Source organism: Schistocerca cancellata, chromosome 10, assembly GCF_023864275.1.
Source record: "Schistocerca cancellata isolate TAMUIC-IGC-003103 chromosome 10, iqSchCanc2.1, whole genome shotgun sequence".
NCBI lineage: Eukaryota > Metazoa > Arthropoda > Insecta > Orthoptera > Acrididae > Schistocerca > Schistocerca cancellata.
Genome location: NC_064635.1, coordinates 161,862,512 through 161,887,126, shown reverse-complemented (window position 1 = coordinate 161,887,126; position 24,615 = coordinate 161,862,512). Strand labels below are relative to the sequence as shown.

General features: G+C 42.5%; 1 protein-coding gene across 1 annotated transcript in view; it reads right to left on the bottom strand.

The window, feature by feature from the left end:
- LOC126106215 (uncharacterized) overlaps positions 1 to 24,615 on the bottom strand; it is a 194,781-nt gene that overhangs the window by 63,981 nt on the left and 106,185 nt on the right. Inside the window, exons 7-9 of the mRNA XM_049912446.1 lie at positions 9,067 to 10,592; positions 4,161 to 4,346; positions 331 to 516 (exon numbers count right to left, since the gene is read on the bottom strand). Coding sequence (XP_049768403.1) covers positions 331 to 516; positions 4,161 to 4,346; positions 9,067 to 10,592 — 1,898 coding nt within the window. The remainder of the gene's footprint in view (positions 1 to 330; positions 517 to 4,160; positions 4,347 to 9,066; positions 10,593 to 24,615) is intronic.

Sequence of the window (24,615 nt, the reverse complement as noted above, 5' to 3'; positions counted from 1 at the left end):
ACACTTTTCGTTAATTAAGGTCAACTGCCTATTTTCACATCATTTTTTACAAACATGCACAGAGTAAGTTATGCAGTATTGTTTCTTTGACAACAAAATATACAGATTAGCTATGTGCAGTATTAATTCCTCACTGATGATGAAACCTTTGGTCAACAGTGCATATTATTCATTTTACAGAGCTATTGAAGATGTAAATATTTCACGTATGGTAGATTATATACTAGAAAAGTGTTTTTGAACTTTTCAGCTATAGCGCAGTCACATTTCATCATATCAGTAAGAATCCATACCATATGCATCAAAAGTACTCGTGTTGTACACACTTACTGGAGCACAGCGGCAGACCCTGCAAGGATCCAGAGCCGACGTCCACGTCTCCCCCGGCAGCAGCACGTCACCCGACTCCAGGACGCAGTCCTGCGGGCAGTGTCGGCAGCAGCGGCCGGCCACCGGCTCCTCGCAGCGCAGCGGCTCTGCAGGGCACTGCCTCTTCTCACATCTCACCTCACTGTCCTGCACACGGAAAATGTGACTCACGAGCAGCTGACGACTGTTCAGTCCATGCACAGCATTAACACAAAAAGCAAACACAAATCATTTCTACTATCCCTATCCCTTAGCAATCCCCATTAAGCAAGCATATACAAGCAGCAGTTTGTAATATATTGAGAATTTTCAGATTTTCAGAGGCTTGCTAAATTTATACGATAAAACCCAATAACAAAACCACTATTAAGTAATAGAAATATGAATAAAAATAATCGAACAAATATTTTTCAGAATCATGTACAGAAATGTATTCCACAATTGGATTTTGTGAAAAAAACTTAATAATCTACCATTTTATTCCATTTGTACTCTAGAATTAGTTATACAGGGTGATTCTATGGTGATGTTACAAGCTTACAGAGACAATGGAGAAGGGTAAATATATCAATTTGAGGTAAGAGACCCAGGTGCAGGAATGACTGGGCAAAAGTTAGAAGTCAAAATCATTGTGGTACCTCTGACAATAGAATATACATATTGGTGGTGTTGTTGCAAAGATTTTAGGGTAGGTAACTTTAAGAGGCAGTTAGTATGAACCAAAATAAGGAAAAAAGTTCAGTAAATATGGGCTCTAAAATGCACACCTTAAGAACTATGGGCACTGGTTCAGTAGAAGAGTTTGTAGCTAAGATGAACAGGGACTCATAGCTCATAACATATGGCTTTTAGAGCCCATGTTTACTAGATTTTTTTTCTTATTACTACTACCTCTGAAAGTTGCCTACCCTACAATCATAGGAACAACAGCACAGGTATATGTATTACACTTTAGCTTATAACTTTTGACACTGTAATTAAAGGACTAGGGTCCCTTCCCTCAAATGGATACCTTTACCCTTCACCATCATGCCTGAAAGTTTGTGACATCTTCACATAATCACTCTGTATGTTAAGAAAAGCATATTGAGAAGTTCATCATTTATTCATATACTGTTTAACAAATATACCTCAGAACTAATAACTAGCCGAGTCCTGAACTGTAGACACGCCGAGTTGTCGACAGGCACATTATCGAGACTGACAATGCTATTATATTTTGCACAAATCTTTTTCAGAGTTACAGAGTTCACACACATCTGTACGGCTAAGTTGTCCCAGTGGACTACATTGTGATGATGCTGCAGTTCAACTGGGATGAGAAGTTGTGTCGGGTGGAGTGTGTAAGGGGGTGATAATGGAATAACTCCTCCTTTTCCCATATTAGTTCTGAACGAGTAAGATGCTAGAGTGTTATCTTTTATAAGTAACTTATCTAACCCTGTGGTTATGTGGTGCTCAGACACACACAGGATGTCAATCTGTTCAGAGCTGTCTAAAGGAGACTGGATTCACTGTTACTTATTTACATTCCTGGATCTGCCTCTTCTCCTTTTCTCTTTGGGCTATTCTATAAACACTTTCCTAATACTTTGAGTATCTAACACTCTCTGTACGTGTCCAACCCATCTTATTCTTCCTCGTTTGATTTTTGCTACAATATTCATCTGTCCAGAAATTGCCGGTAGTTCTGTCTTTATCCTTATTTTCCAGCTTCCTGCTTCTCACCATCCCAAATATCTTTCTCACAATCTTCCTTTCTCAGCTCAACAGCCAGGCTTCCTCCACTGTGGTCATCACCCACCCTTTTGAGCCATACATTACTGTAGGTCTTAATATAATAAAATATATTTGGATTTCTGAATTCCTACTACCATTTCTGGACCTGAATATATTCTGTAAGGGATAATAACATCAGTTTCCACTTTCGATCCTTTTTTAGATTACTGCTGCTGTCCTATTTTATTTTGTTATTTTCAAGTGAAGGTTTTTAAATGTTTCCACTCTTTGGTACTCTTTCCCTTTTATCTTTATTGATGTCTTTCATCCATCCCCACCAGAATCTCCTATCATGTATTTTGTTTTACTTATATCCACTCCCAGTCTTAACTTCTGCACTGATCTTTCCAATGCAGCATAATTATCCTTCAGTGTTCTGATATTCCTTGCAATTACTGCTACTTGATCAGTGTATGCCACCACTTGGACATGGCAGTTGAGTATTGTTTCTCCTGTTTTTTTGTGATTTGTCAAATTACCTTCTCTAGTGCTAAGTTAAAGAGTAGTGCAGGGATCACATTCTCTTGGCTGCAGCCCTCTAACCACATAGAACTGTCCTGACAATTCTTTCTCTATTCTGACCCTGCAAACTGCTGCTTTCATTGTCATTTCTGCCATCACTAATTTTAGCAGGATTTTAAAATCCTTCATACTTTGGAGAATTTTATTCCTATCTAGGCTGTTGTATGCTTGTAGAAAATCAATGCATAACAGATGCATTAATTAAAACTTCCAGGCTAAATTGCCGTGGTCCATATATAAAACTTCTTCTCCTTCCTGACGTTTCGTTGCCTACTGCGGGCAACATCTTCTGAGGTGAGTCGGCGACTGGCTGCTAGGCGCTGGAGGTCCCGCTTATATAGAGCGCTTAGATGGCGCCACCACTCGTCACGTGCTTTCAACTTTAAACTGTCTCTGGCTAGTGCCATCTCTCTCGATTACAGGTAATCGACTGTCACTTCATTGGTACAAAGTCGACCACCATATCTTGTCTAGTTTTAATCCTTCTTCTTTTCTATTAAAATTAGTTCCATGCTTGTAGATCTCTATAACTTCTCTATACATGCGAGTATAGTAATGTGAGGTCCTAGCTATCACGTTTGTCTCACTAAATTTTATTTCATGATCACTGTCTTTGAAAACGTGTTCCGTTACAGCTGATTTGTCAATCTGTCCCAATCTACAGATCAGCTGTAGTGCAACACGTTTTCAAAGACGGTGATCACAAAATATAATTCAGTGAGACAAACGTGATAGCTAGGACCTCACATTATTATACTCGCATGTATAGAGAAGTTATAGAGATCTACAAGCACGGAAATAATTTTAATAGAAAAGAAGAAGGATTAAAACTAGACAAGATATGGCGGTCGACTTTGTACCAACAAAGTGACAGTCGATTACCTGTAATCGAGAGAGATGGCACTAGCCAGAGACAGTTTTAAAGTTGAAAGCACGTGCTGAGTGGTGGCGCCATCTAAGTGCTCTATATAAGTGGGACCTCCAGCGCCTAGCAGCCAGTCGCTGACTCACCTCAGAAGATGTTGCCCGCAGTAGGGAACGAAACGTCAGGAAGGAGAAGAAGTTTTATATATGGACCACGGCAATTTAGCCCGGACGTTTTAATTACTGAAGATGCCGGCTGTGAAAGCTTACATGCTATCAACATAACAGATGCAGTTGCTCATCAAATTCATAAAGTGCCTCTATCACGCATCTTGATTAAAATATTTAGCCCACTGTGAATCTATTACTCCTCCATCCAGCACGATAAACCTTAGTACCAGTCGCATCTTGTATTCTAGTCGAGATGCTGAAATCTTACTAAACATCTCATACGTTGCATCTAAGAGAGTAATTCCACGATAATTGCTGCGCTCTGCCTTATCGCCTTTCTTATGTAATGGGCAGGTTATTCTCGTGCTCCAATTGTTACGCATTTTTTCCTTTATTAATCCATTAATTGTTGCAGATACCACACATTGGATTCACTGGGCGTATCAAAAACTTACCCGACATATGCAACTAGTGCAGTTTGTGGCATCCTTGTAGAAGCTCTGGCCTGACGGGATCCTGCGATACTTGAAGAAGCAGTCAGCTCCAGGCTGTGGTGGTGCTCCGAGAGTAGGCAGTGGTGGCAGTGGTGGCAGTGTACCAGCTGTGGTTGGGGTCGGAGTCGGCAGTGGCTCCAGGAGGAACTGGAAGCATGAGAACATTTCATTTAGAACACGAGCTCCACAAATTTCTCACTAAAGCCTATGAAGGAAAATATTATACTTACTGTTGTAAAATGCTGAAATTTTTTATTTATTGTGCTAATGAATTAATGACAGCTTTTGTTTTATGCTACCATGAAATTTTCTTTATCATTAATTTACACAGGTATCATTCATTTGTGAATCCTGAGACTTCACCTGGTTTAAAGTGGCAACACAAAAGCTGTTTGCAACCAATAAACATTAAACAAAACAAAGATATTGTCTCCAATCTATGCCTATGCCTCCACAATCTGTAGTACACTGACCGGCACAAAAAAATGCAACAATTCAGTTTCTTACAAAACCTGAAATTTATTTTAAATTTATGACACTAATCCACAATCTTATGATGGAATATTGTGGTACAGTCCCATCTAAGTGTCCAAAAATGAAAAAAGAAAGATGATTATAAACAAATTTAACAATTTAAGACAGAGACACACACTTCGGGGAAATTTTGAGTAAGCTCAAAAGGTAATGCACATCTGTTTTGATGTTATACACTTTACACTCTACTTCATAGATCTCAGACACGATCTCAGAGATATCTATTCACATCTTCAAATGTGTGTATTGCCACCTGCCACCTCTCGCATTCAACCTTTCAGGAATGCTCCTGATTAATGCGGTAATGTCCTGTTAACGAATCGTATCCCATTCTTCCAGGAGGGTCCTGTAGGGTCTCTGCATAATGCTGACGAGCTCTTCTCTCCAGTCAGACCTAAATGCTCTCCGTAGGACTCAAATTAGGGTATCAAGCAGGGTAACCCGTAGCATGAATCCATGTTTCATCCAAGAACCCTTGCACAATTCTTGCAACATGTGAGCATGCATTGTCATGCATTAGTCTAAAATCATCACCAATAAATGGAGTGAATGGCACAACATGGTCCAGAAGGATTTCCTCCACATACTGATGTGCGGTAAGACTCCCATGCTCCACAAATACCAAATACATCCTCGCAACTGCATTCATTCCTGCCCACACCATGACAGAACCACCCTCTAAAGGCATCCTGGATGAGAATGTGCAAGGGTCTGGTCTTCTCCAGGCTCTCTCTCATCTGTCAGATGATCAGATGCCAAATTGCGACTCATCAGTGTACAACACTTGATCCCATTGTTGTATTGCCCAGCCCAGATGTTCCCTTCCAAAACGTAGTCGAGCTGTGCAATGCTCTCTGGGGAGTTTTGGACCTGTAACATGTCTTCTGGACTGAAGGTTAGCTTCTTCCAGTCTTCTTCGAACGGTTCACTCACTAACATTGGCCCTCGAACCTGGTGGAGTCAATTTTGTGCTTCAATAGTGGTGGTGTGTTGGTTGTAGAGAACCAGGAAGTTCTAAGAAGAGGTCATCACTCTCAGATGTTGCTCTTTTGGGGCCTGTTGCTGGTCTCTTTCCAAAGCTTCCAGTTGCTCTGTAACTTCATGCGGTTCTGGAAATCATGGAAGGTATAAGTCTTCAACACTTCTGCAACATAATGCATGCTGCGGCTGTCTTCCACCAAAGCAACAGCTTTCGCAGCTTATTTAAGGCTTAATGGCATGTTTACTCTAGAAAGCTGATTATGGCAATCACACAAAGATCCTACAAACTCATGTGATTGAAAGGGAAACAATTCTCTATACAACAATAAGTGCTACAAGAGAAGAAAAACATTATTTACTCACATTTAGTGATGTGCTTTCCAGGCTGGGCAGAAACAACAATTGAGGCTAGTGCAGTAAACAATCAATACTTCATTGTTTACTTGCAAAGAAACAACAATAACATACCCCATCTCAAAAAACTGGTTGAAGTGCTTCACTTCAGTTAAACTAATAATTACACAATGCCAGTCAGTGTATATTTCAAGGAGGACATGGCTATTCCATGATGGACACAAGTAACTGAAAAATCTTTATAACACAGATATTTGCATTGCAATAGATGAATGATTAGGATTACAAAACTCTATGTGATCTATGGTTCTGACAGTTCTGTATGGCATGAAGCCAGACCTCCCCACTTCCCACTGTCAGATGGTGTTGTCAGAGCCTTTAGACTTTGTGGTCCAGAATTAAGAAGACCCACATATGATTCTGGAGGAACTTGCTCCATGTTTCTTCAGAATCTTTTTTGGTGCTTGACTGCACAAGATGTTCTCGGTTTGTCAGTTGTGTCCTAGTTCACAATCTTACCGCAGTTGTCCCCATGATTGTCTTTAGGAGACACAGATTGTGGACTGCTTGAAGTGGCTGGATGTCCTCCTCGTAAGCACAAAGAAAAAAGTGCAGCACCTTTCAAAAGTTGACTCAATTTACACAGCTACGAGAAGGGAAGTCAAATAGGGCATGGTAGATTCAACCTACCCCTGGGCTGAATGACACCACATAGTGCAAGGGCTGTTGCCATCTTAAAAAGTGCTATGTCTGCCTTTCTATGGACACTGAATGTTGTTCTTTGTTGTTGCTCAATGTCCAAATTCTGCCCAGATGTACTTATACCAATTGAAATTATTGTGCTGTAATGAAATATCAGCTTGCTCTTTTACAGCAAAATCCCAATATGGTTTTTCTTTGGCAAAGGTGATAGCATTACATTTATAGTGTATGACTGTTAGCAAAATAGAATACTTATTCCAGAGGCACGAGTTGAGATTGGTTTTCTGTCCCACTCAGAAGATTTCAGATATGTTACATCTTGTTAAAGATGATGTAGGTGTTAGAGTGCCAAGTGTATAAGGTATTCCCTGTGAAACTGGCAGCAAAAATAGAACAAATTACTTACTATGGAAAGGATATTGTTACATTCCACACTGGATTTTCTATTGTTTGACAAATTACATACTCTACTACTAGTAACAGAACATTAATTAATTAATTTGCATGTCTTTAAATCAACAAATCATTTTTTGTTTAGGCTTTGTCTCCATTCTCTAGCATTGAGAACGGAGTCATGTGTTAGGGTGCAAAGATATTCAACCATGTTCCCATATAGAAATTGGGAATTCCAACCAATATAAAGAAAATTAAAAATGTATCATCTTTATTTTATGAAGTACAGTCATAAGTTTTAACTTTCACTTCAAACAAATACAGTCACTTTTACATCCAGATAGTTCACCACTATCTGTCGCAAAATTAGATAGTTGACAACAAATTTCATCATATAATAACTACACTCTGAGCAATGTGGTTAATATTCTCAATTGCTTAAGTAGAAGTATGCATGAAGTACATAAGTAAACTGTACACATAATTCCTATTACTTTCATTTGTGTGATGAATCTTTTTCGCTTAATTGATTATTTATCCCAGAACATTATCCCAAAGTCCATCATTCAATGAAAATATGGTAAATATGTTAATTATTGATTTTCAAGCACACAAAGTTGGAAATTATTCATATGGCAAAAATAGCTGTACTAAATGTTGTAGCAGATATAAGCTACTATATGGTTTCCCCAGTTTAAGTTTTCATGTATGTGCATACCCAAGAACTTTGAACTTTCTACTCTATTTATTATTCTTTTTGTGGTACATTATGTTAGTAACAGATGGGGTACTTTTGACAGTACAAACTCAGATGAACTGTGTAAATTTTTTCTTTATTTCTTTTTTCATAGTTTGAAGCAAGTAAATAAGTGCAAAATTGGTTGGTAACTTTAACAAAAAAACATTATTTAATATATTCCCTGTTGATGTTTTTGTGCTCAACTTAAGAATTTCATCTGCAGAAAAAGGAAAATTCTGACTCATGATTAAAAAAATATGGTAGTTCATTTATTAACATGGAGCACAGTGTGAGCAAAGAAGATGAGTACCATTTATCTAGCCTTGAAAAAAATAAAAATCTTTTGACAGGTTAAAACTGTATGTTGGTCCAGGACTTGATACTGGCTTTGCTTTGGCAGGCAATGTTCTACTGGCTGAGGCATCTAGAGATGTGTCACAAGCCACACTCTTGTAGTTCCTCTCTCCTCTTCTTCCCAGCTTTACAGGAGTCCACCTTACAGTCCTGGCAAAGATATGATGGATAATGGACTAGCCCAACATTTCTTAATCTTTTCCATATGTGCAACCCTTTTTAACGCCACTTTTATTGTGGAATCCCTGGTTTGTTTCTACAGTATGGCTTTAATGCAGCTTTTGGCAAGCAAGTTGGTTACAAATCACAATGTGGTTCACCTTTCTGAGGATGGCAGTGGATAAGGGTGCACTGTGAGAGAGAACTGTGGCCTACTACAATCATGCCTTGTGGAGTCATTCCCCATTGAGTTTGCCATATGCAAGGTTGCTGTTTGCTCTCTCACAAATACAGCTTTATCTACTGTCAGTGTCACATTCATACTGACTATCCAAATTAATATCTAGTTGCCACACTCTTTCTTTAATTTTGTAGAGGTGCTGATTTTTATTGTTTTTTAAGTTATTTTCCTGAATGTTGCGAGAAAGGAATGTCACTTCACGGAACACTTCAGTGATCTCTATGGAATGCCAGAATTCATGGAACACAGTTTAAGAAACACTGGACAATCCGATACCTAGGAAATCTTTTGAGAATGAGTATCTCACTTTGCAGTGGAGTGGGCACTATAATGAAACTTCAGGAAGCTTCATTTTCCACATGTTTAAGTTCAAAAGACAACACAGAAGGAGTAATTATAATGTGACTTACCATTCTACTCTCAGGTGGTCTTGAAGCTGCCATGCGTCCTCTTCCCATCTCTCCACTTCTCTCTTCTTGGCTTTTTGTTTGTTTATTCATTTTCTCCACACTGGACCTGACTTTCTTCATCTTTATGGATTTGAATTTTGTTTCATCCGACTTCTGAATCTGCTGTGTCTCAATTTTTAATTCCAGTGTATCTTGTTCTTCTCTCACAAGTTCCATTTTTTGTGTGACTGTTGGCAGTGCAGTGAAATCTCGAGCCTCACTGTCAGTTGAAGGTAACGTGGTACGTAACATATCTGTTCCACTGTGCTCGACCAATTTATGATCTGTGTGTAGAATTCTTTGTCCGTATGTACTCGAGGCTGTCCCGAAATCTGAGGTGTTTATGCTGTTCTCTGCCACATAAGAAACTGCAGGTTGTTGTACACTGCCTGCTGAATCTTTTTCTATCAAATTGTGTTCCCCAGGCTTGTCACTCTGAATGGTGGTTTTGTTCACAGCATTATTTTCCTCGGCATTTAAATTTCTGTCATCACTTGTTATCGATTTAGGCTCATAACCGAGCTGACTGTCATAAACATTAGATGTAACTGATGAACTGCAATTTCTACCCATGTGTGATACATTAAATTTTATCTCTGGGTCACTAAGATTCTTTGTAGTTGAATGTTCCATTAGTGTAGAAGCATCCGAGCTTTTCGACAATTCGTTAGAAGCACTATTTATCAAAGGTACTGAATTGTGCACATTTGTGTTTGATTTGTTAGACTGTGTGTACTCTCCAGATACGTATTCTTGAACAGACTCTCTAGCATTCTTCATGTTTTTGACTAAACTCACTGAAGAAACATTTGAAAATCTATGCTCATAAAGTTTAGGCACAACAGCAACAGTATAAGTGACTGCTTGAGAAACATCATCTAATGGTGTTGTTTGTGTGGGCTTCTTTGTGTGACTGCTGCTGCTGGATGAATTGCTACTAACAGCTCCTTCTGTAACTGCTGAAGTAGTGGCAAATGTTGTGGCTCTTGAGCCAGGATTGGTGTATGGAGCAAAACTGTAGGTGAGCATTTCTGATAGTATATTCGAATACTTGTCAGTGTTGTTCCTCAAAATAGCTGGAGAGGGCCCATATGTTTTTAAATTACTGCTGGAGATATTTCCATCTGTACTGTTTTCTGAGCTTGCACTTCCATTCTTCACCAATTCTTCCAGTGGCCATTCCCGAGTGCCCAGTTTGGGACTGACAGTGGTCACCTCAGTTATACTTTTTTCTCTTTCAGCTGCAATGCTGAAATGTTGCAGAGTTGTTACATGTTCAGCAGAAGGCGGCGGCAGAGGGGTCGGCTGCCGATCCTCTATGACCATGTTTGCGACGTGGAGATCACGCCAGGCACTTTCCTGGACGCACGACGTCCCACCTGCCGAAGTGCGGTAGCCGGCAGGGCAGAGGCACCGGTACGAGCCCCACGCATTCACACACAGGTGGCTGCCACACGGTCTATCTTCCTCTATACACTCATTGCGATCTGCAGGCATTAAAGGTCTTTTAGTTACCTAGTACTACACTGCTGGCCATCAGACCTGCCAACACTGTGAGAGTGGCATGTGACAAATGCTAATCTGGCACGAAGTGACCTATGTGCTTGGGTATTAAAATGACTAGTATTTCACTACAATGGCTTAAAGTTTGTAAGAGTTGGCTGGTTGATTTGAGGGAGAGGAGCAAACACTGAGGTCATTGGCCCCATCGGATTAAGGAAGGATGAGGAAGGAAATTGGTCATGACCTTTCCAAGGAACCACCCCAGCATTTGCCTGAAGCAATTTCGGGAAATCATGGAAAACCTCCTAAATCACGATGGCTGGATGAGTGTTTGAACTGTCGTCCTCCCAAATGTGAGTCGAGTGTGCTAACGACTGCACCACCTCACCCTCTATGTGAAAGAATAGTGCCACTTCATTCCATATATAAGGAAGGATTATGGAGCAAGTAAGGATTATGCAGCACGTTTCTCATTCAGAAACTATATTTGAATAATGATTGCTTGTAAGAAGACAGTGTTATGCCTTCTGTAAGTCAGAAGCATCTACCAACATGTGTTGGAATGTGACAGTGGCAGCATAGTAGCCTAATGAGAATCTCATTTGTCATTTCCACTACAGTTACAGAAATAACGAACTGCTGGCTTCAAGTGGACCATACTCAAAGCCCTGGAGGATCACAGCTGCCAGGTGTGATTGACCTTTTTTCCTCATCTGTTCAGGATCATACAGTCACAACACACAAGCTGGGAAATGGGATGGTCTGTCTGGTACCTGATTCCATTAGAAGTACTGGACCAAATGGCTGTTTGAGAGCACAGTCTCACCACAGTGCCGCACTCGCAGCACGAGCACGCTACTCGTCTTGCGTCATGAATACAATAGCCGTGGTGTTCCTCACAGCTGATATTAATGAAACTGGATATCTTTTTAATTTTGTTCCTCTTAGTTGTGTTGATATACAATTTTTGCTGCAGTGGTTACCGGTTTCAGGCTGTCACGTCCATTCTCAAATCATACACCTTGTTATTAACCATAACTAGTCATACGATATGGAGCCGAAAGACAAGAATAGCTTCTGCACAGAAAGTTAAGCTGTGGGCAACAAGTATTCTCATAGACACTAGCCTTTGTGTCTACTGTTGCACATTACTGGTTGTGTCAGTCAGGTTCAATAGTCGATACAAGGGCTAATGTCAATGTATTTGCTGCCTACAGTTTAACTTTCTGTGCAGAAGCTACTTGTGCCTTTTGGCACCATATTGTATAACTACTTGGGATTAATAACAATGTGTGTGGTTTGAGAACTGGTGTGTCAGCTTAAAACCAGTAACCACTGCAGTTAAAATTGTATATCAATGCAACTGTCCCAATGTAGCTGAAATCAGTAACCCCTTCCCTTTCCTTTCCTTTCTCCACATTTCCACCTTCAGGTTACAGATAATATATCCCAGCTGCAGATTCCACACGATATGTGTCCTTCTGGACAAGTCCGGGAGAGCAGACACTACACATTCGTGCATCTGATATGGACAAAACAAAACAAAAAATATCCTATTTCCTCAGTACTGAGCACTTGCAGAACTACCATCCCACAGCATAATGCCTCGAATCAGCAAGATATAAATATGGCTGCTCAATGAATGGCTATCAGTTCTGCACTCACATCTGAAATTATCAGTTACCATGATCGCTGTACCGTGTGCTATCAGATAACAACCTCACCTGGTACTTGATCTTTCTCTCTGGTCGAGATTTGGATTGTATCTCTCTTTGCTCTCAGCCTGCTGACATCATTGTGGCAAACATTTCTGATTTGCACTTTGTTGTTTACAAAGGTTGTCTTGATTTCATCCTCGTGTGTGTCCCATCTGCCAGCATTCAGCTGTGTCTAGCTTGGCTACTGGTGGGTGTCACATTCTCTTCCACATGCAACCCTTCTGCCTTGCTGCTTCACATATTTCTCTCCTGGATTCTGAGGCATGTGCCAACATCCAGCTATTTACAGACGCGCGCACACACACACACACACACACACACACACACACACACACACACACACACATACGGACAGTGTACACTTTCTGGAACAGTGTAGCTACCACTGTTGTGGCTTTTCTCGACATAGCAGCAGAGAGAGGTGTGCTACAGTAGGGCACCCAGTGATAACACAGGACACAGAAATGGCACCACACTGTCTTTTCAGAAAAGTTCCAGTCCCATTATCCTGTCATGACAGATGTATCTGTATGAGGAGGCTCCAAGGAGAATGAACTGCGTTCATCGTCATCATGAAGGTGTGTTTATATGGGGTGCCATTAGGAACACAGCATGTTCTCTGGTTCACACAGCTGGTAACTTGGACAGTAGTCATCACATTTGTGATGTGTCAAGGCCAGTGGCCGTGTCCTACTTTCCTAGTGACTGTGAGATACCTTTCAATAAGATAATGCAAGACTGCACATTCCCCTTTCTGTCATGAACTGCCTCAACACACAGGGCATTCAACCGTTTCCCTGGCCACCACCTTCTACAGATCCCCCACATACTCAAAACATCCGGTCACAGGATGCCAAAAGACTGGCATGCTGACACTTGCCAGCCACTCCCACTGATTAACTCTTGAATAGAGCTGAAGAACTGTGGAATAACAAACCTGTATCTTTTCTCCAAGCTGTGACTCAGCACCCAGCTGCATTACAGCTGTTGTTGTTGACAGAGGACGCAGCTGTGTGTGTTAATGTTTGCACCCTCTATTCTCATAAGTCAGCTGCAAATTTAATAATATGTTCTTCTTACTATACTCTATACACCCAATACATAAAATTCTGTTAGTTACTGTCCTCCCCAGTGTTGCAAATTTTAATGGCCAGCTGCCTTTATTACATCTCAGAGGAAAAAGAGTCTTTCGTATAAACAAAAACTGAAATTATACTGTAACAGCAACATTTTGTCTCAAATAATTTGTGTGTTGCACACCACAAAAGCAATTTCAAACAACAAGATTACAAAAAATAAAAATACTACACATACTAAACATAGTTGTAGCTAATTTCACACAGATATAAATGTAGAACTATAAGTCATTACTCATTTACTTTTTACTAGTGTAAGTGCTAATGTTCTTGTAACACATACAATGTGCTGTTTCATACAACATATGGAACATGAGACTCTTATGACAGTCACATATGCTCATAGTAATATGTGACACACAGCACGTATAATCATAGAGATACTAGTCACTGGAATCATACAGTAGCTATTAATGTATGCAAACCTCTGGACCATCTTTGCTTCATCTCATGAACAGTAATCAGCTGTGAAGTTGGCAGTGTGAAAAGTGCATCTGCTCATAATGTTGTAAGCTCACTGTTAATACATGGTGTTCCAGAAAGAATGGGCCACACTGAGAGATATAACAGGAACAATCATTCGAAATGAAAAAGTTTAATAAACACTGGCTCTAAAACACATAGCTTACCACTAGTTCAGTTGAAGAGATGCGTTTCACAGTAGTGAAGATGAACTGCTCAAAGCTCTTGAAGTATGCACTTTAGAGGCCATGTTTACTGGATGCTTTTTCTTGTTTTGGTCCATACTACCACTCTCAAAATATGGAGAACAGAGAGCTTCCAGTACGAGAGATTTGTTTCACAGTATAGAAAATGAAGAAGTGCTCACAGCTCTTAAGGTAAGGATTTTAGAGCCCCTGTCTACTGGACTTTTTTTTTTTTTGCATCGAATGGTCTTTCCATCGTATCCTGAGATGCCTTCTATAACACGAAGGAGTGTAGCGTCTGGTACATTTTTACCAACAAGAATTTAATTTATAATATTACTTGACAACAGGTAACACTGTGTGAATGCAATATATGTCTAAGTATTTTGTGATATGTATTAACACAGTCTGTTATGTTACCTGATGTGTCATTCTTTTATTTCCAGTACTGAGTCATGGATTTTATGTTGTTCAACGTCATTGATTTTTTTGCCTTTTAAGGGGGTAAATATGGTATGTGCTGTATGTGCTATCTTATTATGCAAGATATTCATGAACGTGTACACCAGTTAGCTGTTTCTTGACAGTTCAATTTATAATGCCTTTCATACTCCCTTTCCCTTAGTGTACAGAATACATTACCATGGTCTGCAGAGAAACCAAATGAATTCTTATCAACAATTCTTGGTGGTGAATCGTGACATTTTTCAAACTTTCATAGGCTGTGCAGTTATACAGTCAAGTAATGTTATTTTGACAATCTCCTACATGTCTTTTCAACATTGCATAGCTTCTGATACATGTCAAATGATGTGCACTAGTGAAGTAAGTAACAATTTCACTCACTGTTTCTATGTTGGGTATCTTTCTCTTAAGAATTGTCAGATACATTTTCCATGGCATTTTGCCAGGTATCTGCAATTAAATTTTTTGTAGTGTATGGATAGAGTCAATATCGTATCCCAGCCCAGCACATTTGAATACCCACCGGACGGTACAGACATCTACGACAATTGTTGGGTGACACTGCTGCAATTGCAGATGCTGTGGTCACCAACTAAGTGTCGCCACAACCGTGCCTGTCTGGCCAGCGTTTCAGAGCTCGTGACTGCCTTGCAAAGCCAGCTGCATGGTCACTTTGTCCATTACTTGTTATTTCTCTGCATTACTGTATAGATCTTGCTACACATCATTGTGTTAGTTCTGAGTTCACTACATCTTAGTATTTGATGTCGGCTTGCCCTTTGGCCTCAATATTCTGCCATGCAGTCTGTGTAGTCTATCGTTCTGTCACGTTATTCAACTATCGCTCTCCATTGTCTCACTGTCATCTCTCTACGCCAGTTGACCAGCCACTGCCAGTTCTGAAGTCACTCCCAGACTTGCCCAATTGTGGTCACTATAATTGTTGATGAGGTAAAAGGTTAGTGGCATTTCATGGACGCTAAGCTTGTGCAATTCCGGAAATAGCAGCAGTAATAGCAACAGCAACAGCTGCTCCTGCAGCAACATTAGCTACATCAACTCTTGCAGCTGTTTCAGCAGCAGCAACAGCAATTCCAAAAACAATTTCAAATTTTGTCAGACCATTTACAGGTTCAGAGTTCTCAACCCACCCAGACTGTGGACACTTCCCAGGTGAACGGCCACCCACCTGCTTTTCCACCATGTAACAATGCATAAGAGTTTTGGGACACATATTTGCAGTGGCTGAAACAGCACTTCGTTGCTTTTCAGGTTTTTCTCCATCAGTTGCCCTTCCTTTCTTGGGCTTCCCTGGAGAGTTTTGTCTTGCTAAAGAAGTTGGCTCCACTCTCAAATCTGGCTGTGCTCACATTTGACAAGATCTGTCCAATTATTATTCACGATTTATTCCATGTGCTTGCATCGCACCCCAAATTCCATCTATACCACAAGCAATCTGGTCAGTTGTACCACCCGTGGGTGACAGATTTACAATGGTTGAGTCGACATTATTATTTCACTTGCACAAACCCTGTTTGCAATACTTTATGTGCAGTTCACTGATCTGCAATTTTGTGGTGTAATTGGGTCCCAATCCAGAGGTTTGTACTGCAGCCTTCAAACTGTAGAACCCTTCCTTAAATGATATTTTGAACATCACACTCTCTTTTGAGAGCACACAAACTGCAAACTAACGCCTGATGGCTCCACCCAGCTCGCATCAGTCCAGATATCATGTCGGGGGTGAAATTCCTGTAAGTCTTTTTCCCACTAATGGCATCAAAGTTCATCAAATTTGGACATCTCCATGACCTCTGAACAGCCTATCATGCTCCGTCGATACAAGCAGTGTTGAGTCCTGATTGCTTCATGGACACCCACATGTAGGATCTCTGGATTTCTGGGCACACTGCACCCACTCTTGGAAAGATGGGCATCTCCACACAGTTTTTTGTCAACCTTCACACAGTCAATTGTCACCCCCCCCCCCCCCTCCTCCCCCCATATGCACCCAGAATGGTGTGTGAAAAATTGCAACCCAAGATGTCTGCTTCCAGCTAGACACAGAAGCTACAATTCCTATCATCAACCTTCATATGTATACTCATCTTGCTTTCCCTGACTTCACCCTGCCCACCCATACAGTGGTCACCTATTGCGACAGTTCAACTCCTCTCCAGAGTCAGATCACAGTCAACACTACATACAAACAGGTAGTCCAGCTGTTAACTCTGTTGTTTATAGTCACTCATATGGCAATATTTTTGGTCTCAATGCCTTCTCCATCACTGGTGAGGTCCGGGTCATCTGCGATGCAGTTCCCTTCCAGGAGCTCGATGATTTCTGTACCACCTTCGCACCTCTGTTTGAACTCGGGCTGGTGTGCGCCACATATTTCCAAGCCCATATCTCCGTAAGTATGGATGCTGTGCCCCATTTTTGGCATGTGGGATTGCTCCCTATCTGTCTGTGGGTAGCCATTAAGCAAGAACTCCATCACATCCATACTGTTGGGGTAATTGAACTCATAAAAAATAATGCCTGAGCCACCCCAGTGGTGATGGTCAAGAAGTCTGATGGCTCTCTCCAGCTATGTAGAGATTTTAAATTGAAGATCAATGTTGGGATACAAGTGGCCTGGAAGACCTCCTCAAGAAGCTTGTTGGAGGTGAATATTTCTCTCAGATATACCTCACCAATGCATATGCATCCCCCCTGGATGAGGAATCACAACACATTATGGTTATCAACACTCCCTTAGGCTTATATAAATACAGGTACTTGCCCTTTGGGATCTCTTCTGCTCCAGCAATTTTCCAGAGATACCAGGAACAGTTAATCTTGTCCAATTCTGCTTGTACGCTCTAGACAAGCTAATTGTTATAAGAACCTTGTGTTTGGACCACCAGCACAACCACTTTACCCCCTTTCAACATCCCATGATGCAGGGCTCAAGTGCCACTTACACAAACATAGGTTTTTTCAAGAGCAATGTTTCTGTCACAGACACTCTACCATGCCCCAAAACTTTTTTGGGGAAGGTAAATTATTATTTCAAGTTCCCTCCACGTTATGCATCCATGCAAACAGTTGTGCAAAAAGGATGTTGGGCTGGACAGCTACCGTTGAGCATACTTTCACACAGCTGAAGAGTCTGTTGTGCTCAGTGCCCTGCCTAATGCTCTTCACTCCATCACATCCACTGGTTCTGGCTACAGATGCTTCTCCCTATGGCACTGGTGCAGTGAAGTACTGTATGGAACAGCCAATTACCTATGCATCAAAGATGCTGACATTTGATCAAAAGAGCTACTTGCAGATCAGAAAGAGGCTTTTTTGATCATCTTTACCATTAAGAAGTTCCACGTTTATCGTTTTGGGATAAAGTTTACCCTCACTATGGACCACAAGCTGTTAGTGGCTCTCTTTGGGCCCTGCCCTCTGCTTCCAGAGTAGACTACCCAATGCCTCCAGTGTTCTACATCTACATCTACATCCATACTCCGCAAGCCACCTGACGGTGTGTGGCGGAGGGTACCTTCAGTACCTCTATCGGTTCTCCCTTCTATTCCAGTCTCGTATTGTTCGTGGAAAGAAGGATTGTCGGTATGCCTCTGTGTGGGCTCTAATCTCTCTGATTTTGTACTCATGGTCTCTTCGCGAGATATACGTAGGAGGGAGCAATATACTGCTTGACTCCTCGGTGAAGGTATGTTCTCGAAACTTTGACAAAAGCCCGTACCGAGCTACTGAGCGTCTCTCCTGCAGGGTCTTCCACTGGAGTTTATCTATCATCTCCGTAACGCTTTCGCGATTACTAAATGATCCTGTAACGAAGCGCGCTGCTCTCCGTTGGATCTTCTCTATGTCTTGTATCAACCCTATCTGGTACGGATCCCACACTGCTGAGCAGTATTCAAGCAGTGGGCGAACAAGCGTACTGTAACCTACTTCCTTTGTTTTCTGATTGCATTTCCTTAGGATTCTTCCAATGAATCTCAGTCTGGCATCTGCTTTACCGACAATCAACTTTATATGATCATTCCATTTTAAATCGCTCCTAATGCGTACTCCCAGATAATTTATGGTATTAACTGCTTCCAGTTGCTGACCTGCTATTTTGTAGCTAAATGATAAAGGATCTATCTTTCTGTGTATTCGCAGCACATTACACTTGTCTACATTGAGATTCAATTGCCATTCCCTGCACCATGCGTCAATTCGCTGCAGATCCTCCTGCATTTCAGTACAATTTTCCATTGTTATAACCTCTCGATACACCACAGCATCATCTGCAAAAAGCCTCAGTGAACTTCCGATGTCATCCACCAGGTCATTTATGTATATTGTGAATAGCAACGGTCCTATGACACTCCCCTGCGGCACACCTGAAATCACTCTTACTTCGGAAGACTTCTCTCCATTGAGAATAACATGCTGCGTCCTGTTATCTAGGAACTCTTCAATCCAATCACACAATTGGTCTGATAGTCCATATGCTCTTACTTTGTTCATTAAACGACTGTGGGGAACTGTATCGAATGCCTTGCGGAAGTCAAGAAACACGGCATCTACCTGTGAACCCGTGTCTATGGCCCTGTGAGTCTCGTGGACGAATAGCGCGAGCTGGGTTTCACATGACCGTCTTTTTCGAAACCCATGCTGATTCCTACAGAGTAGATTTCTAGTCTCCAGGAAAGTCATTATACTCGAACATAATACGTGTTCCAAAATTCTACAACTGATCGACGTTGGGCACTCTTCCTCAGTTCCCACATTTATACAATTAAATACAAGCTCACGGCATGACATGCAAATGCAGATGCCCATTCTCGCATGCCTCCAGAGCCCGACCTGGCATTTGACTGACAGGATGTCTCCTGTTTCCACATTGGTGAGGAATGACAGCACACCTCAGATGGGTTTCCTATTATGGCTACTCACATCATTGCAGTATGCCACGCACCCTGTGCTCAGTTGGGTGGGCCAATTCTTTTTCAGAATCTATCAATCCTGAGCTTTGGGCCTGGGCTTGCCTCTCCCACAATTTGTTGTCCATCTCCAACTTCTCCTGCTTGATGCAGAGGTGGATACTCACTGTGTCATCATCCCACCTACCCTGCACCATCATTTTCTGCACCTCCTCCACTGTGGGCATCGGGGTATGTTGCAGGTGAAGGCCCTCGCATGGCACCACACTTACTGTCTGGGATTGAACAAAGATGTGGAGACCATGGTGTGTAGCTGTTTTCCTCGTGCCTGACACGAGACAGCTCTGCCCCAGTCTTATACTCCCTAACCCATCCCTGTCACTGCTGGGACTGCATTCGTCTGAACTATACTGGCCCCTTTTTGGGATCTATGTGGCTCATTGTCAGAGATGCTTATTCTAACTAGCTACACTCCTGGAAATTGAAATAAGAACACCGTGAATTCATTGTCCCAGGAAGGGGAAACTTTATTGACACATTCCTGGGGTCAGATACATCACATGATCACACTGACAGAACCACAGGCACATAGACACAGGCAACAGAGCATGCACAATGTCGGCACTAGTACAGTGTATATCCACCTTTCGCAGCAATGCAGGCTGCTATTCTCCCATGGAGACGATCGTAGAGATGCTGGATGTAGTCCTGTGGAACGGCTTGCCATGCCATTTCCACCTGGCGCCTCAGTTGGACCAGCGTTCGTGCTGGACGTGCAGACCGCGTGAGATGACGCTTCATCCAGTCCCAAACATGCTCAATGGGGGACAGATCCGGAGATCTTGCTGGCCAGGGTAGTTGACTTACACCTTCTAGAGCACGTTGGGTGGCACGGGATACATGTGGACGTGCATTGTCCTGTTGGAACAGCAAGTTCCCTTGCCGGTCTAGGAATGGTAGAACGATGGGTTCGATGATGGTTTGGATGTACCGTGCACTATTTAGTGTCCCCTCGACGATCACCAGTGGTGTACAGCCAGTGTAGGAGATCGCTCCCCACACCATGATGCCGGGTGTTGGCCCTGTGTGCCTCGGTCGTATGCAGTCCTGATTGTGGCGCTCACCTACACGGCGCCAAACACGCATACGACCATCATTGGCACCAAGGCAGAAGCGACTCTCATCGCTGAAGACGACACGTCTCCATTCGTCCCTCCATTCACGCCTGTCGCAACACCACTGGAGGCGGGCTGCACGATGTTGGGGCGTGAGCGGAAGACGGCCTAACGGTGTGCGGGACCGTAGCCCAGCTTCATGGAGACGGTTGCGAATGGTCCTCGCCGATACCCCAGGAGCAACAGTGTCCCTAATTTGCTGGGAAGTGGCGGTGCGGTCCCCTACGGCACTGCGTAGGATCCTACGGTCTTGGCGTGCATCCGTGCGTCACTGCGGTCCGGTCCCAGGTCGACGGGCACGTGCACCTTCCGCCGACCACTGGCGACAACATCGATGTACTGTGGAGACCTCACGCCCCACGTGTTGAGCAATTCGGCGGTACGTCCACCCGGCCTCCCGCATGCCCACTATACGCTCTCGCTCAAAGTCCGTCAACTGCACATACGGTTCACGTCCACGCTGTCGCGGCGTGCTACCAGTGTTAAAGACTGCGATGGAGCTCCGTATGCCACGGCAAACTGGCTGACACTGACGGCGGCGGTGCACAAATGCTGCGCAGCTAGCGCCATTCGACGGCCAACACCGCGGTTCCTGGTGTGTCCGCTGTGCCGTGCGTGTGATCATTGCTTGTACAGCCCTCTCGCAGTGTCCGGAGCAAGTATGGTGGGTCTGACACACCGGTGTCAATGTGGTCTTTTTTCCATTTCCAGGAGTGTATATTTAGTGTGGATCTGGTAGAGAATTTGAAGACTTGCTGGATGGTATGGACAATGACAACAGCCACTAGATGGCACTGCTGCAATGTTGGGTGCTGCAATCACCAATGTAAGCACTGCCATAAGACACGCCTCTCTAGTCAGCCTATCAGGGCTCGCTGCTGCCCTATAAAGCCAGCAGGTGGCCACTCTGTCCATCAGTTGTGATTTCTCTGCATTACCACACAGATCTCGCTACATATCATTGTCTCAGTTACGAATTTGCTACATATTAGTATTTGACATTGATTTAGCCTTTGGACTTGTTATTGTGCTGTGCATCTCTATTGCCCATCATTCTCTCATGTTGGCCACCTGTTGTTCTCTAGCTACTCACTGCCAAAACTCTCAGTCACTTGGCCAGCCACCACTGGTTCTGAAGTTATTCCCGGACTTTTCTGATGCCAGTCACAACAGTCAACACAAACAAGTACTGCTCATCACTTATTCATGCTGTGCCCACTGTCATAGAAAATGGTGGCTGTTTCTTGATAGAAACCTTTTCTTTAGTTTGAATTTTGTGTGTCCATTCGATAGAGCCGTGTCACATTTTTCAAGTGTGATATTTGGTTTAATGACATATCTCATCAGGAACAGTAAAACATGCAGAATAACCAGGGCTCCAGCAATGACTAAGCAGATCTGTTGCAAGGCAGTGGCAGATAGACAACAAAACACAATCTGGCAAAGGAAAAATGAAGGTCACAGAAGGAAACATGATTGACAAATGTTGACCAATATGATAAGAGCTGGAGGACACTGCAAATGTGGGGTGGATCAGAAACTCCAGAAACAAATTCACAGAACAGGACAACAATATTGCAAACTGTATCCAGGTGAAGAATGGGCTGCAGAAAGTCACATTTGTACAGTAAAAAATGCCATTTAAAGATAAATTGTTGATGGTGTACAGCAAACAGCCATGAATGTATTCAAAAAGCACTGTTACCAGTTTTGAATTTTTTGCAATTCATTATCAGACTTTTTTTTCACCAAAACAAATGATACATTGGTTTCCTGTGTATTACTCTAGGATAAACAATAACTTGCAATTACAAATGTGTAACCAAAATGGTTGCACTACAGATTTGTGTTGGAATGCAACTTATGTGGAATGTGTTGTAACAGCGACTGGAACGGTCATGGGGTAGTAGTGACGGAAACGCAGCGGGACCCGCAGACCGGCCCGCGAACAACAACACAACAGGAGAGGACGGACACGACCAACGGAGGACCTTACGACACGATAAGAACACACAACACAGTAACGAACCAAACAAGACAACCACGTCCACTGGAATAGAAACACGAAGTCAATACGCTGCCTGAGACGATATGTCCTGAGACACAAAGCGATGTTAGACTGCTGGCTGAGCACGAGGCAGGTGTTTAAGTAGGCTATCAGGGGTGCCGCTATTGGCCGCTGCAACCATGTGTTCCACTGTGGCACCCTCACACTAAAAGCAGGCCAGGAGGCGTGCGCCGCCACAGCTTACAGCACGATGGTGTAGAGACCTCTATGGGTCTTCGATGTCCATGACGTCTGGCGGGGATTCAAATTCCGCGGCGCATGGTACCAGAGAATGTTCATCTGGTGCAATTGTTTCTGCCATTTTATTTCAGTGAAAGACTCTCAAAGTATTTGTAGCACTGTACATTGTACATTGCCACTGATGGCAGCTACAGCAAAGGCCATGTTGAAGGGTTTCTGTGGATAAGGAACAGTTGGCACTTTTTGGTTTCAGGTGGTTGGGCTATACAATCAGACCAAATGGAGAAAGCTGCCTGTCTTCTTCTGAACTGTGGAGCCTGCCCAAGACAGCTGCCACACTTTATACTAAAGAGGATCTTAAAATTGAGAAATGAACAATGCTTGCACATGAAGGAGGAGCCTATGACCTAAGCTCTGGACTTTTGTCTCAATATTGTAGATGACACAGATGGAGTCACGTCAGTGTGAACCCAGATATGTAAGGTGTTCTAGCTATAATACCAGCCAGACTTGTGACATATAGGGTAAACTGCTTTGTGTACTGGCTGTTGAGGGCCACATGTAAAAAGATGGCTTTGTTTAAAGTTCTTTTGAGGCCTCAAATCAGCCAAGAGAAGGACGAAGGACGAGTGGATGTTGTAAAAACACACATTTAGAAGAAACACGGTGGGGTCAGAACTGTTAAACTGGAAGAACAAGACAGCACTGAGCACGCACAGAACTGGGCAGTATTAGAGTAATTGAGAGAGTCCACAAATGACAGAAGTGGGGGAAGATGCTAGAGAGTTGAGCAGCTCACCAACGAAGTGATGGTGTGACACTGGCACGGATACACTCACCCTGTGAGGGAGTTACTGAACTCGGCTGTGGACACGATGAGGGAAGTAGCGACTGAGCAATGCTGCAGTAACGGTCAACATGCAAATGTGATGACGCCTTCACAACTGAAGACAGAGAAGAAAGGACGTACAGTCATAAGCTGGAAGGCTATATTGCACTATTGGCCAACGTGTGCACAAAAGGGCAAGTCTCACCATACATTATTCCTGATCTTGTCTACTTCTCTGTTGCACAATTCCAGCAGCAGAAAATGAAAGAACACCAAAAAAATGTTGTCACTGTTCCATTTCCCAGGGTCTGTTAGACAATCTCAACACTGCACTGCAGAAACCTGTGTTAAAAATTACTCTACTTATTTAGTTCACTTGTGGAGCTCGATCAGAGATAACAGCATCACAAACCACTGTTCTGCCATCAGACCATTGTATAAAATGAACAAACAATAATGCATGTTGAATTTGATCTGGAATTAAAGCAGCACAGACCACCAAAATTTTCTTGTAGATCATTTCTTTTAATTTTGCCTGCAGATAAAAATCTAGAGATATTAAGTCTGGTGAGCTTGCTGACCATTTTGGATTTCATGAATGATTGATCCAATGATCTCCAGACATTTGCTTATGAAGGTATGTAACTATCGGTGCAGAATGAATGCAATAACCATCATGTTGGAACCATAAGGGCTGCCATGTGCTCTGTGGGATGTCTCCCAATAAGTGTGGCAGTATATTGTTAGGAAGACACTAGTGCCTATTTATAGTTCTATCAATAAAACAAAGACCAATGATGCAATATTCAAAAAGCCTCCACCACTCATTGACAGAACAAGGTTGATGTATATCCACTT